Source organism: Amblyomma americanum, chromosome 1 (genome assembly GCF_052857255.1).
Source record: "Amblyomma americanum isolate KBUSLIRL-KWMA chromosome 1, ASM5285725v1, whole genome shotgun sequence".
NCBI classification, from domain to species: domain Eukaryota; kingdom Metazoa; phylum Arthropoda; class Arachnida; order Ixodida; family Ixodidae; genus Amblyomma; species Amblyomma americanum.
Genome location: NC_135497.1, coordinates 97,135,486 through 97,147,322, shown reverse-complemented (window position 1 = coordinate 97,147,322; position 11,837 = coordinate 97,135,486). Strand labels below are relative to the sequence as shown.

The window sequence follows — 11,837 nt, the reverse complement described above, 5'->3', positions numbered from 1 at the left end:
CCTGATGGTATCCACTCTGGATTTGTTGTCCGTCCCTCGCATAGAGGGCTATGGGAATTTGATCTAAGGGTGTGGAATACCGAACCCACCGTCGGGTGGGCCTATAAAATAGTAGTTCGGACTTGGTTGTTGACAGACACAGGCCCGTGTCTAGCCGGAAGTGTTCTGTGACGTCGAGCGCACTCTCAACTGCAGCGTCTGGCCCTCCCATGCACCACATGGTAATATCATCCGCGTAGAGGGCGTGGCCCGTTCCTCTTACGGTGGCCAGTCTGTCCGAGAGGCACTTCATGGCGATGTTAAACAGTAGGGGAGAGAGGACCGCCCCTTGCGGAGTGCCTCTCGCTCCCTATGTAAATTCCTGGGATTTTACTTGGCCTATTTTGACAGTACCCTTGCGATCCCCGAGAGAAGAGCTAACGTACGCATGAAATCGTGGCCAAGGACCAGGTCCGAGATGGCGTCTAGCACGAACCGGTGCGAGATGTTATCAAACGCCTTGGCCGAGTCTAGGGCGAGGATGCCCCGAGTATCCCTAATATCGTCATCGATTATCTGTCTATAAGTAGCATGACGTCCTGTGTGGAGAGTGCCGGCTGAAAGCCAACCTTGTTGTGAGGGAATAGCTCATTGCTTTCTATGTGCCTAGATATGTGGTTGTGAATGGCACGTTCGGCCATCTTGCCCACGCAGGACGTGAGCGAGATGGGCCACATGTTCTCCGGTGCAAGAGGTTTGCCTGGCTTCGGGATGAGCACCACTGAGGCTGTCTTCCGGGAGTCGGGGACAAGGCCCGTTTCCCAGATTTTATTGACTTCCTCGGTGAGCAGCGCAGCCGAGTGTGCATCCAAGTTGCGGAGGAGCTTATTGGAGATGCCATCCGGGCCTGGAGCAGAGCGACCGTTGAGCGTCTGGAGCACCTCCCAGATTTCGGATACCGTGAAGGGGACGTCGAGCTCCCCCACCGCTCCTCCCACCCCACCCTCCCCCGGTAAGCAGGATAATACCCGTCAATAGAGGGGCCCAACGGGAGATACTTTTCGGCCAACTCTTGCAGGACAGGAGGACGTGTTCAGATACGCCCGCCACCTTTTGATTATGAACTATGCGATCAATGGCTAGACTCTGATTGCTTTTGCTTTGCGAATCGTCGAGTAAGTGTTTGAGCAGGTTCCATTTGCCCCCCACTCTCATCTGCCCATCAACCGAGGAACATACTTCGTTCCATTGCTGTTTGGACAGTTCAATGGAATGAGTTTCTATTGCACGATTGAGCTCTGCAATTTTCTTTCCGAGTCGACGGTGGAATCTGTGCGTTCTCCAGCCGCTCAAGATAGAGTTTTTGGCTTCTAGGAGGTGCGCCAGGCGCGCGTCCATTCGATCTACATTTAGGTCGGTTTTAACCACCTTGGTCACAGCTTGTACGTCCTGCTGTAGTCTTGTGAACAGACTATCGAGATTATCGTAGTCGGTCTGTATGGACTGTGTTCCGCATTTCCCGGAAGGCATCCCAGTCCGTCACTTTAAATTCCCTGGTAGGGGCTGTGCTAATTGTTAGGGTAATCTCTACAATGAAGTGGTCGCTACCCAGGTTCTCTTGCAAATTTCGCCATCCTGCTCCGGGGGCGTTCTTGACGAACTCCAGGTCCGGAGTGGTGTCTCGGACTACCAACGTGCCGGTTCGCTTGGGGTATTGAGTATACGTAATCAAATCCAGTGAGCAGTCAGAAACTGCCTGGAGATCGAGATTGCCCTTGGTGGACTGGCGGGGGTATCCCCAGGCGTTGTGGTGTGCATTGAAGTCACCCGCTATGACTATAGGGGCCCCCTTGGTCAGGGCCACCGCCTTTGTCATGATCGTAGCGAATGCGTACCATTGATCCTACGGCGAGCTGTACAAGTTTAAAAGGAAGACGCTGCTCTTAAGCCAACTGTTAGGAATAATTTCGACCATAGTGATCTCCGCCTTGGTTTTACCAAGTGGTAATTTGTGTACTTGAAAGGAGCACTTCCGTGCGACCAAGGTTGCTAAACGTCGCTTTCCCATCCTCCCGTATCGATACGACCCGGTATCCCGGGAAGGTGGGCGCGTCATCGAGAGTTTCTTGTAACAGAATTATGTGCGGTTTGACCGCCTGTGCCGGAATGAATTGCTGCAGCGGAGCTTTGCGCCGTTGGAAACTGGCACAGCTCCACTGCCAAACAACCAACTTATTGGGATTGACTGCCATGGCCCTATTGAAAAATCTCATATATATGTGTCTCATATATACGCAATTATTGGACATGTGTCCACATATAAGCCATACGTGCTCGTATGTCATGCGTGCTCGTATGTCATGCGTGCTCGTATGTTACTCTGTCCCTCGTATGCCAAAACACATATATACGGGACTCATATATACGCATTTGGTGGATATGTGTCAAATGTGTCACATATCCCATACGTGTCCCACGTACATACGTGGGCCTCCTATTCCACGTATAACATACGAGGGACTGGTCGTGGGGTTACGGTGGCTTTGGAGCTCATGCACTGGAAAGCAATTAAAGAGGAATGTCCAGCTAACAGCTGTGAACATGCAGGCTACATAAATGAACTTGCAACCCTTAGCAGAGCAAATGCTGCATCCCAGAAATAAATGGATGCTTGCATACGCCTGGTTGCAGGGAATGAAATACGACTCTTTTCTTTCACTGCCTTTATTTTTATATTGCAGGGACAGGTAAAGACTACTTAATGTCTCTCAACATATCTGCCAGGAAACGATTCATCTTCCCCCGCCGCGCTTTTTGATCCTCGGCAGTTGGATTGGCAATAATATAAGCATCAAATGCATCTGAAAGAGTAATATATTCATGACATAATTGGAAGACACACAGGTGCTGAAGAATAATGGGATTCAAATCATGTACATTTAAATAAAATGAACACTCAGGAAATTTAAACATAATGAGACTTACTGCCCACTGCTGCCAGCTTTTCTGGGGTCAGCCCAGGTTTCTGTGTGGCACCAGCTTTCAGAAATCGCCGGCATGCAGCGCCGGTGACACTTTTTCCCCGAAGATTTGAGACTCCCCACAAAAGTTTTGCAGTGTCCTTGCAAAACAGGGAGTCCCGACCTCGGGAAAGGAGCCAGCGCCACCGCTCCGCACTCACATACATCCCATTCCCGAGATGTACCTGAAGTAAATGAAGTAAAACAGCATGTTTTTATACTGTACAGTAACAAACTGAGAAGAGACATTATTTGCTACATTAAAACTACTAAAATCCCATTCTTAAGGGTTGCTATATGCAATATTACGAAAATATCAATTCTCCTTGCATATCCTAGTAATGACAAAACATAACACTCGGCCCTCTACTTTAGAGTTAGCAGCACATTGGGCCTCCTATAGTCACCTCTGTCCATAATTATATAAACCTACGTTAGACAACACAGGTCGGCTTCTCTTTGGATTCCTACAGGCTCCACTGCATGTTGGCAACACTACTGTTAATTGCCAGGCATTCAGAGGCACAGAACAGATAAAAGTTGAGGTATATTTAAAATGTAGCAACTAAAACGTAGCATCAGAGGCTGCACTATTAGAACATGAAACTTGGAGGTTGTGTTGATGGTTGCTATAAGCCATTGTTAAACAAAGCTACTCTGGTTTGGTTTATGGCGGTTTAACATCCAAAAGTAACTCAGGCTATGAGGGACGCTGTAGTGAAGGGCACCGGAAATTTCGACCACCTGGGGTTTTTTAACACGCACTGACATTGCACAATACAGAAACCTCTTGAATTGCGCCTCCATCAAAATTCTACCGCCGCAGCTGAAATCAAACCTGCGTCTTTCGCGTCAGCAGCAGAGCGCCATATCCACTGATCCACCGCGGCGGCTTCAAAGCTACTCTGAGCTGTCACTGCTGTGCAGGCAAAATTTTTTTTTCTGCTCCATATACCATGCATTCAGAAGGAAAATGTCACGCTTTCAAGAGGTGTGCACTGCTGTTCAGGCCCACACTTGCCAGTTTCTAGATTGCTTGTCTGCAACTACCAATTGGTATTAATTGAAGCTAAAAGCATTTCAAACTTTCAAAAACAGTTCTAAACATGAGAAGCCACAGTACCTGGCCACTGACTTCCACAAGAGCACCCGGATGATCCTGCAGTGGAGCAGGAGCCATGCTAGTGGAAGCCTGCAAAGTGAGAAAACCTCATTTGCCACAAAATAGTAATCTACATGGCACATAAAAGGGCAACCGCGGAGGATTTTTAACTTTGAGTTTACTATTGCATTACACTACTTCTTCAGAATAAAGAGAAATTGATTAATGAAAGGTCAACAAGTAAAAAACTGAAAACCAAAACTGTAATTTGACCAATAGATCAAAATAAGGTATTTTTAAAGGTTATGTCATAGAACCTCTTAATGGGGTTTGATTGGCAAAAGTTTGCCTGCAGTTACATGTAACATAACCTCTTATAATGGCATCATTGGGAGATGTTTGCCTGTAGTTAGCAAGAATGGAAGCAAAAAGCATTTCAAGCTCACAAAAATAGTTCTGAACATGAGAAGCCACCGTACCTGGCCACTGACACCAAGAACACCACCTGGGTGGTTCTGCAGAGGACCAGGAGCCATGCTAGTGGAAGCCTGCAAAGTGAGAAAACCTCATTTGCCACAAAATAGTAATCTACATGGCACATAAAAGGGCAACCGCGGAGGATTTTTAACTTTGAGTTTACTATTGCATTACACTACTTCTTCAGAATAAAGAGAAATTGATTAATGAAAGGTCAACAAGTAAAAAACTGAAAACCAAAACTGTAATTTGACCAATAGATCAAAATAAGGTATTTTTAAAGGTTATGTCATAGAACCTCTTAATGGGGTTTGATTGGCAAAAGTTTGCCTGCAGTTACCAAGAATGAGAATTAAAAGCATTTCAAATCACAGAAATAGTTCTAAATAAGAGAAGCCATCGCACCTGTCTACTGACTCCAGAAAGAATGCCCAGGTTCTGCGATGGAGCCAAAGCCATGCTACTGGAAGCCTGCAAAGTGTGAAAACTTCTCATTTAAAAAGAGTAATGTACAGTGGTCGTCAAAAGTTCGCAGGCCGCTCTGACCGAGCCAGGAGCGGCTGCTCTCCGCGCTCGCGGCGCTGCTATCGCTAGCGCGGCTCGGCGCGCGCCGGCTGCGAGGGTATGCGCTGAGAGGGTGTGCATTCCCCTCCCTTTGACTCTCGTTGATAACAAAGCCTGAAAAATGGTAGTGCGCCGCTCGCCTTCACTGTTCGCTCTTCACATTCCGCTGCGGCGCTTCGCGTGGCATTGCAGAGGAGAGTTTTCCACCAAGTGACGCGCCATACTAGCTGCCATATTCGGTTAGACTGTGTGTGCTTCCCATACTTTTCGGCGTCCTGCCGTACGAAATAACGCGTTTACCCACACATGAGCTGTGTTCCGGCTCTCTCAGCCATTTGCGTGATTTCCCACGTTGCATTTCGGCGCGGAGCCCTCATAAGTTCCGCGACACCCATCAAGAAACTTCTCCAATCCTGTTTGTGCCGCTATATGCCATGTCGTGTTTAAAAAAAGCTTAACACGTAGCAAGTAATCTTTAAAATCGACCCGGCCAAGCCCGAATCGACGGTGTGAAATACGTTGGCGACCTCCAATTTGGCATTTCTTCTTTCACACCCTCCTTCATCCCTTCCCTTACAGCATGGTTCGGGTGTCCGCCGATATATGCGAAACAGATAGTGTGCCATTTCCCTTCCTAGAAACCAATTTACTCACCTCCAATTTGGCACGGTTCACTTCCCAAAAAGTGGCCCGGGCCACCCCGAAAATTCACCTTTGCCAATTTTCACCGAAATCGATGTCCAAGCATAACTGAGTGCCCCAGACGTGATGGTAACCTCGAAATTTGGCACGGGTCATTTCGAAAAAAGTGGTCCGGGCCAACCTCGAAATTGACCTCTGCCAAATTGCATAAAAATCGATGTCCAAGCATAACTGAGTGCGCCAGACGTGATGGTAACCTCGAAATTTGGCACGGGTCATTTCCAAAAAGGGATCCGGGCCAACTCCGAAATTTGGCCTTTGCCGATTTGCACCAAAATCGATGTCCAAGCAATACTGAGTGTGCCAGACGTGATGGTAACATCGAAATTTGGCACTGGTCATTTGTCAAAAAGTGGCCCGGGCCACCCCAAAGTTTGACCTTGCCAATTTTCACGAAAATCGACGTATACAACTATAATTCACCATGCGCGGCATGGTGGCGACCTCCAAATTCGGCACAAGCCATTTCAAAAATTTGGTCCGGGCCACTCCCACAATTCTACCTCTGTCAATCCGTTCCAAAGCCGACGTCTATCTATAATCGATCGACAGAGGATTGACAGAGGCAGAATTGTAGGAGTGGCCCGGACCAAATTTTTGAAATGGCTTGTGCCGAATTTGGAGGTCGCCACCATGCCGCGCAAGGTGAATTATAGCTGTATACGTCGATTTTCGTGAAAATTGGCAAGGTCAAACTTTGGGGTGGCCCGGGCCACTTTTTGACAAATGACCAGTGCCAAATTTCGATGTTATCATCACGTCTGGCACACTCAGTATTGCTTGGACATCGATTTTGGTGCAAATCGGCAAAGGCCAAATTTCGGAGTTGGCCCGGATCCCTTTTTGGAAATGACCCGTGCCAAATTTCGAGGTTACCATCACGTCTGGCGCACTAAGTTATGCTTGGACATCGATTTTTATGCAATTTGGCAGAGGTCAATTTCGAGGTTGGCCCGGACCACTTTTTTCGAAATGACCCGTGCCAAATTTCGAGGTTACCATCACGTCTGGGGCACTCAGTTATGCTTGGACATCGATTTTTATGCAATTTGGCAGAGGTCAATTTCGAGGTTGGCCCGGACCACTTTTTTCGAAATGACCCGTGCCAAATTTCGAGGTTACCTTCACGTCTGGGGCACTCAGTTATGCTTGGACATCGATTTCGGTGAAAATTGGCAAAGGTGAATTTTCGGGGTGGCCCGGGCCACATTTTGGGAAGTGAACCGTGCCAAATTGGAGGTGAGTAAATTGGTTTCTCGGAAGGGAAATGGCGCACTATCTGTTTCGCATATATCGGCAGACACCCGAACCATGCTGTAAGGGAAGGGATGAAGGAGGGTGTGAAAGAAGAAATGCCAAATTGGAGGTCGCCAACGTATTTGACACCGTCGATTCGGGCTTGGCCGGGTCGATTTTAAAGATTACTTGCTACGTGTTAAGCTTTTTTTAAACACGACATGGCATATATCGGCACAAACAGGATTGGAGAAGTTTCTTGATGGGTGTCGCGGAACTTATGAGGGCTCCACGCCGAAATGCAACGTGGGAAATCACGCAAATGGCTGAGAGAGCCGGAACACATCTCATGTGTGGGTAAACGCGTTATTTCGTACGGCAGGACGCTGAAAAGTATGGGAAGCACACACAGTCTAACCGAATATGGCAGCTAGTATGGCGCGTCACTTGGTGGAAAACTCTCCTCTGCAATGCCACGCGAAGCGCCGCAGCGGAATGTGAAGAGCGAACAGTGAAGGCGAGCGGCGCACCACCATTTTTCAGGCTTTGTTATCAACGAGAGTCAAAGGGAGGGGAATGCACACCCTCTCAGCGCATACCCTCGCAGCCGGCGCGCGCCGAGCCGCGCTAGCGATAGCAGCGCCGCGAGAGGGGAGAGCAGCCGCTCCTGGCTCGGTCAGAGCGGCCTGCGAACTTTTGACGACCACTGTACATGGCATACTCAAGGGCAACCTCAGGGGATTTTCGAATATTTTCAGTTTGCTACCTCATAATAATTCTTCTAAATAATGAGAAATTAAATAATTAAATGTCAACAACTAGAACGCTGAAACCAAACTGGATTTCAACCAATAAATCAATATATATTTTTAAACATAATGTCACAGAACCTCTTAGCGGTTTGATTGGGAGAAATCGTTTGCCTGCAGTTACCAAGAATAAGAGCTAAAAGCACTCAAGCTCACAAAAATAGTTTTAAATGTGAGATCTGATCATTCGGACAGCCCATCCCGTCCCGTCAACCACAAATACTTTTCTATGGCATAAAACTCCCGTTAATTTGGACAAATTTGGCTACCCTTCGGTTAATTCAGACAGGCGGCAGAGCTTGCATGTGTACAAGGAGGCCATGAGTGCACCGGAGCTGAGATGATGAGGATAGAGGAAGCGGCGCTGGTGTTAAACCAAAGTATAAAGGCGCCACTGCATTGGTGTAAACATCAGCCAAGATGACAGAGGATGGGTTTTCTTGTTTTTTTTTTGTTGCCCTGCTGTGCCACATTTTTTTTTCCTTTGCGTATGCACCGTGGAGCAAGGTGTGCGCGTGCTGGGGTGGTGTGTGGACAGCGTTCTCAGCAACAATCCCGATAACGCTGCAATCTTCGACTCCTGCGATGGCTACCAAGGCCCTAATGAAGCAGCCGAATTATGTGGCGAAGGGCTTAATTAGCTCAGAAAGTAGAAATACTGAAGGCTGCCTAGGGAGCAGTTCCGCAACAGGCCATCATGACAAGATATAACGTGAAGAGGAACACGCTGACCTCGTACATTAAAAATGAAGCTCATATTTTGCAAGCTTACGATGGGCAACAGCTCTCCGACAAGCGGAAGACTCTGAACGGCAGCATATTCAAAGCAGAAAGAAGCACTGCTTCGATGGATTGCGAATGCGCAAAATTCACAGCTGCCCTTGAGCGGACCTCTCATCTGCGCACTAGCAGAAAAATACGCCCTAATGATGAACATCGGAGGTTTGAGTGCATCAGAAAGGTAGTCTGGCCGCTTCAAGAAGGGGCATAATTTGGTCTCTGAGTGCCTGCGGCGAGCAAGGTGCTGTGGATGCAAGCGTGGAGAAATGTGCTTCCGAGGCGCCCTGCTGTTATGAGCCCTGCAATGTATTTGTATTTAATGCCAATGAGATGGCACTTTTCTACAAGGCCCTGCCAGATAAGACCCTCGCTTTTAAAGGAGACCCTTGCTTCGGCGGCAAGCGAGGTAAGGACAGAGTGACAGTTTTGATTGCTGCGAATATGACCGGCATGAAGCGGCTGCCGCTGCTGGTTGTTGGAAAATCGCAGAAACTGCTGTGCTTCAAAAATATAAAACAGCCACCCGTAGACTGATCCAACAAAAGGCTTGGATGACATCCGAAATAAGCGTGTTCCGCAATTAAACGCGCACTTAGACTGCACCTCAGAGCTAAACTGGTAAATTGTTAGAGCTCAAATTTCGCACAGAAATGGAATTTGGCTGGCAGAATTGTTTTATACCACACTTTTTTGGGGTACTTGCCTGCATCAACAAGAAAGTTGGATAGTATTCGCATCGTCTGCAGCAACGATGAAACAAATTGGAGCGCTTTTTCAACGACTGCACCAGTGGTATCATCTTGTTTGTCAGCTGTGATGATTTGACAAAGGAGGTGGGGAAGTGTTTTGTGGGAGGTTTGAGGATGCTGTACCATGAAGTCTTCATACTTAGTGCAGCTTTGGCCATACAAAGCTTTTGTGATCATCGATAAAGCAGTTGCTAAAGAGTCTTCACACTTCGAACATCTCACACAAGGTTCTTGTAAACCAGCGCAACGGCTCAAAGCCAAACAATGAAGCGGCCAAACACAGCGCTGAACTAACAACAGAACGATTTTATTCAGGACACCAGGGCTTAAATACGTGCTGGTATCACAGAAAAACAGAAACATACAGAGAAAACATCAAGTTCTACAGGCTAATCATTGTGAGCAAGCGAAAGCTTTCGATGCACGTAATCTAGGACATCAAAAATTCGTGCTCTTTCTTCGAGATAGCAACAGAAGGGGTGCTTATGCATTCCATACCTATCCTCAATCTCTGATGCCTCAATTATCTCCCTGGTGAGCTGGCCTTTCCTTTTTGCTACAATTTTACTTTTCTCAAATATTGGTCAGCATGAACAATCACGGCAATGAATTCTGATACAGGAGCATTTTTCACATTATTCTTATGCTCCTTAAGTCTTTAGTTAAACAACGACCAGTTTGGCCAATGTACGATCCACCACATGACAAAGGAATGGAATACACCAAGTTGTCTCGGCACTGAACATATTTCTTCTCATGCGTCATGCACACAGGAACATCGTGACATGTTATTTCAGGCCGATTTACACGTGCGCATAAAGTTTTGGTTTTATGGGGGTTTAACGTCCCAAAGCAACTGAGGCTATGAGGGACGCTGTAGTGAAGGGCACCGGAAATTTCGACCACCTGGGGTTTTTTAACACGCACTGACATTGCACAATACAGAAACCTCTTGAATTACGCCTCCATCAAAATTCTACCGCCGCAGCTGAAATCAAACCTGCGTCTTTCGCGTCAGCAGCAGAGCGCCATATCCACTGATCCACCGCGGCGGCTTCAAAGCTACTCTGAGCTGTCACTGCTGTGCAGGCAAAATTTTTTTTTCTGCTCCATATACCATGCATTCAGAAGGAAAATGTCACGCTTTCAAGAGGTGTGCACTGCTGTTCAGGCCCACACTTGCCAGTTTCTAGATTGCTTGTCTGCAACTACCAATTGGTATTAATTGAAGCTAAAAGCATTTCAAACTTTCAAAAATAGTTCTGAACATGAGAAGCCACCGTACCTGGCCACTGACACCAAGAACACCACCTGGGTGGTTCTGCAGAGGACCAGGAGCCATGCTAGTGGAAGCCTGCAAAGTGAGAAAACCTCATTTGCCACAAAATAGTAATCTACATGGCACATAAAAGGGCAACCGCGGAGGATTTTTAACTTTGAGTTTACTATTGCATTACACTACTTCTTCAGAATAAAGAGAAATTGATTAATGAAAGGTCAACAAGTAAAAAACTGAAAACCAAAACTGTAATTTGACCAATAGATCAAAATAAGGTATTTTTAAAGGTTATGTCATAGAACCTCTTAATGGGGTTTGATTGACAAAAGTTTGCCTGCAGTTACATGTAACATAACCTCTTATAATGGCATCATTGGGAGATGTTTGCCTGTAGTTAGCAAGAATGGAAGCAAAAAGCATTTCGAGCTCACAAAAATAGTTCTGAACATGAGAAGCCACCGTACCTGGCCACTGACACCAAGAACACCACCTGGGTGGTTCTGCAGAGGACCAGGAGCCATGCTAGTGGAAGCCTGCAAAGTGAGAAAACCTCATTTGCCACAAAATAGTAATCTACATGGCACATAAAAGGGCAACCGCGGAGGATTTTTAACTTTGAGTTTACTATTGCATTACACTACTTCTTCAGAATAAAGAGAAATTGATTAATGAAAGGTCAACAAGTAAAAAACTGAAAACCAAAACTGTAATTTGACCAATAGATCAAAATAAGGTATTTTTAAAGGTTATGTCATAGAACCTCTTAATGGGGTTTGATTGGCAAAAGTTTGCCTGCAGTTACATGTAACATAACCTCTTATAATGGCATCATTGGGAGATGTTTGCCTGTAGTTAGCAAGAATGGAAGCAAAAAGCATTTCGAGCTCACAAAAATAGTTCTGAACATGAGAAGCCACCGTACCTGGCCACTGACACCAAGAACACCACCTGGGTGGTTCTGCAGAGGACCAGGAGCCATGCTAGTGGAAGCCTGCAAAGTGAGAAAACCTCATTTGCCACAAAATAGTAATCTACATGGCACATAAAAGGGCAACCGCGGAGGATTTTTAACTTTGAGTTTACTATTGCATTACACTACTTCTTCAGAATAAAGAGAAATTGATTAATGAAAGGTCAACA

The 11,837-nt window shown here is 46.5% G+C and overlaps 1 protein-coding gene across 1 annotated transcript; it reads right to left on the bottom strand.

Moving 5' to 3' along the window:
- Positions 1-2,339: 2,339 nt before the first annotated feature.
- LOC144134118 (uncharacterized) lies at positions 2,340-11,685 on the bottom strand. The gene is made up of 8 exons (XM_077667098.1): positions 11,620-11,685; positions 11,162-11,230; positions 10,704-10,772; positions 4,984-5,049; positions 4,581-4,649; positions 4,123-4,191; positions 2,965-3,184; positions 2,340-2,840 (listed from the first exon to the last, which is right to left on the bottom strand). The coding sequence occupies exons 1-8, from the start codon at positions 11,674-11,676 to the stop codon at positions 2,734-2,736; spliced, it is 726 nt and encodes a 241-aa protein (XP_077523224.1). The 5' UTR covers positions 11,677-11,685; the 3' UTR covers positions 2,340-2,733.
- Positions 11,686-11,837: the final 152 nt, after the last annotated feature.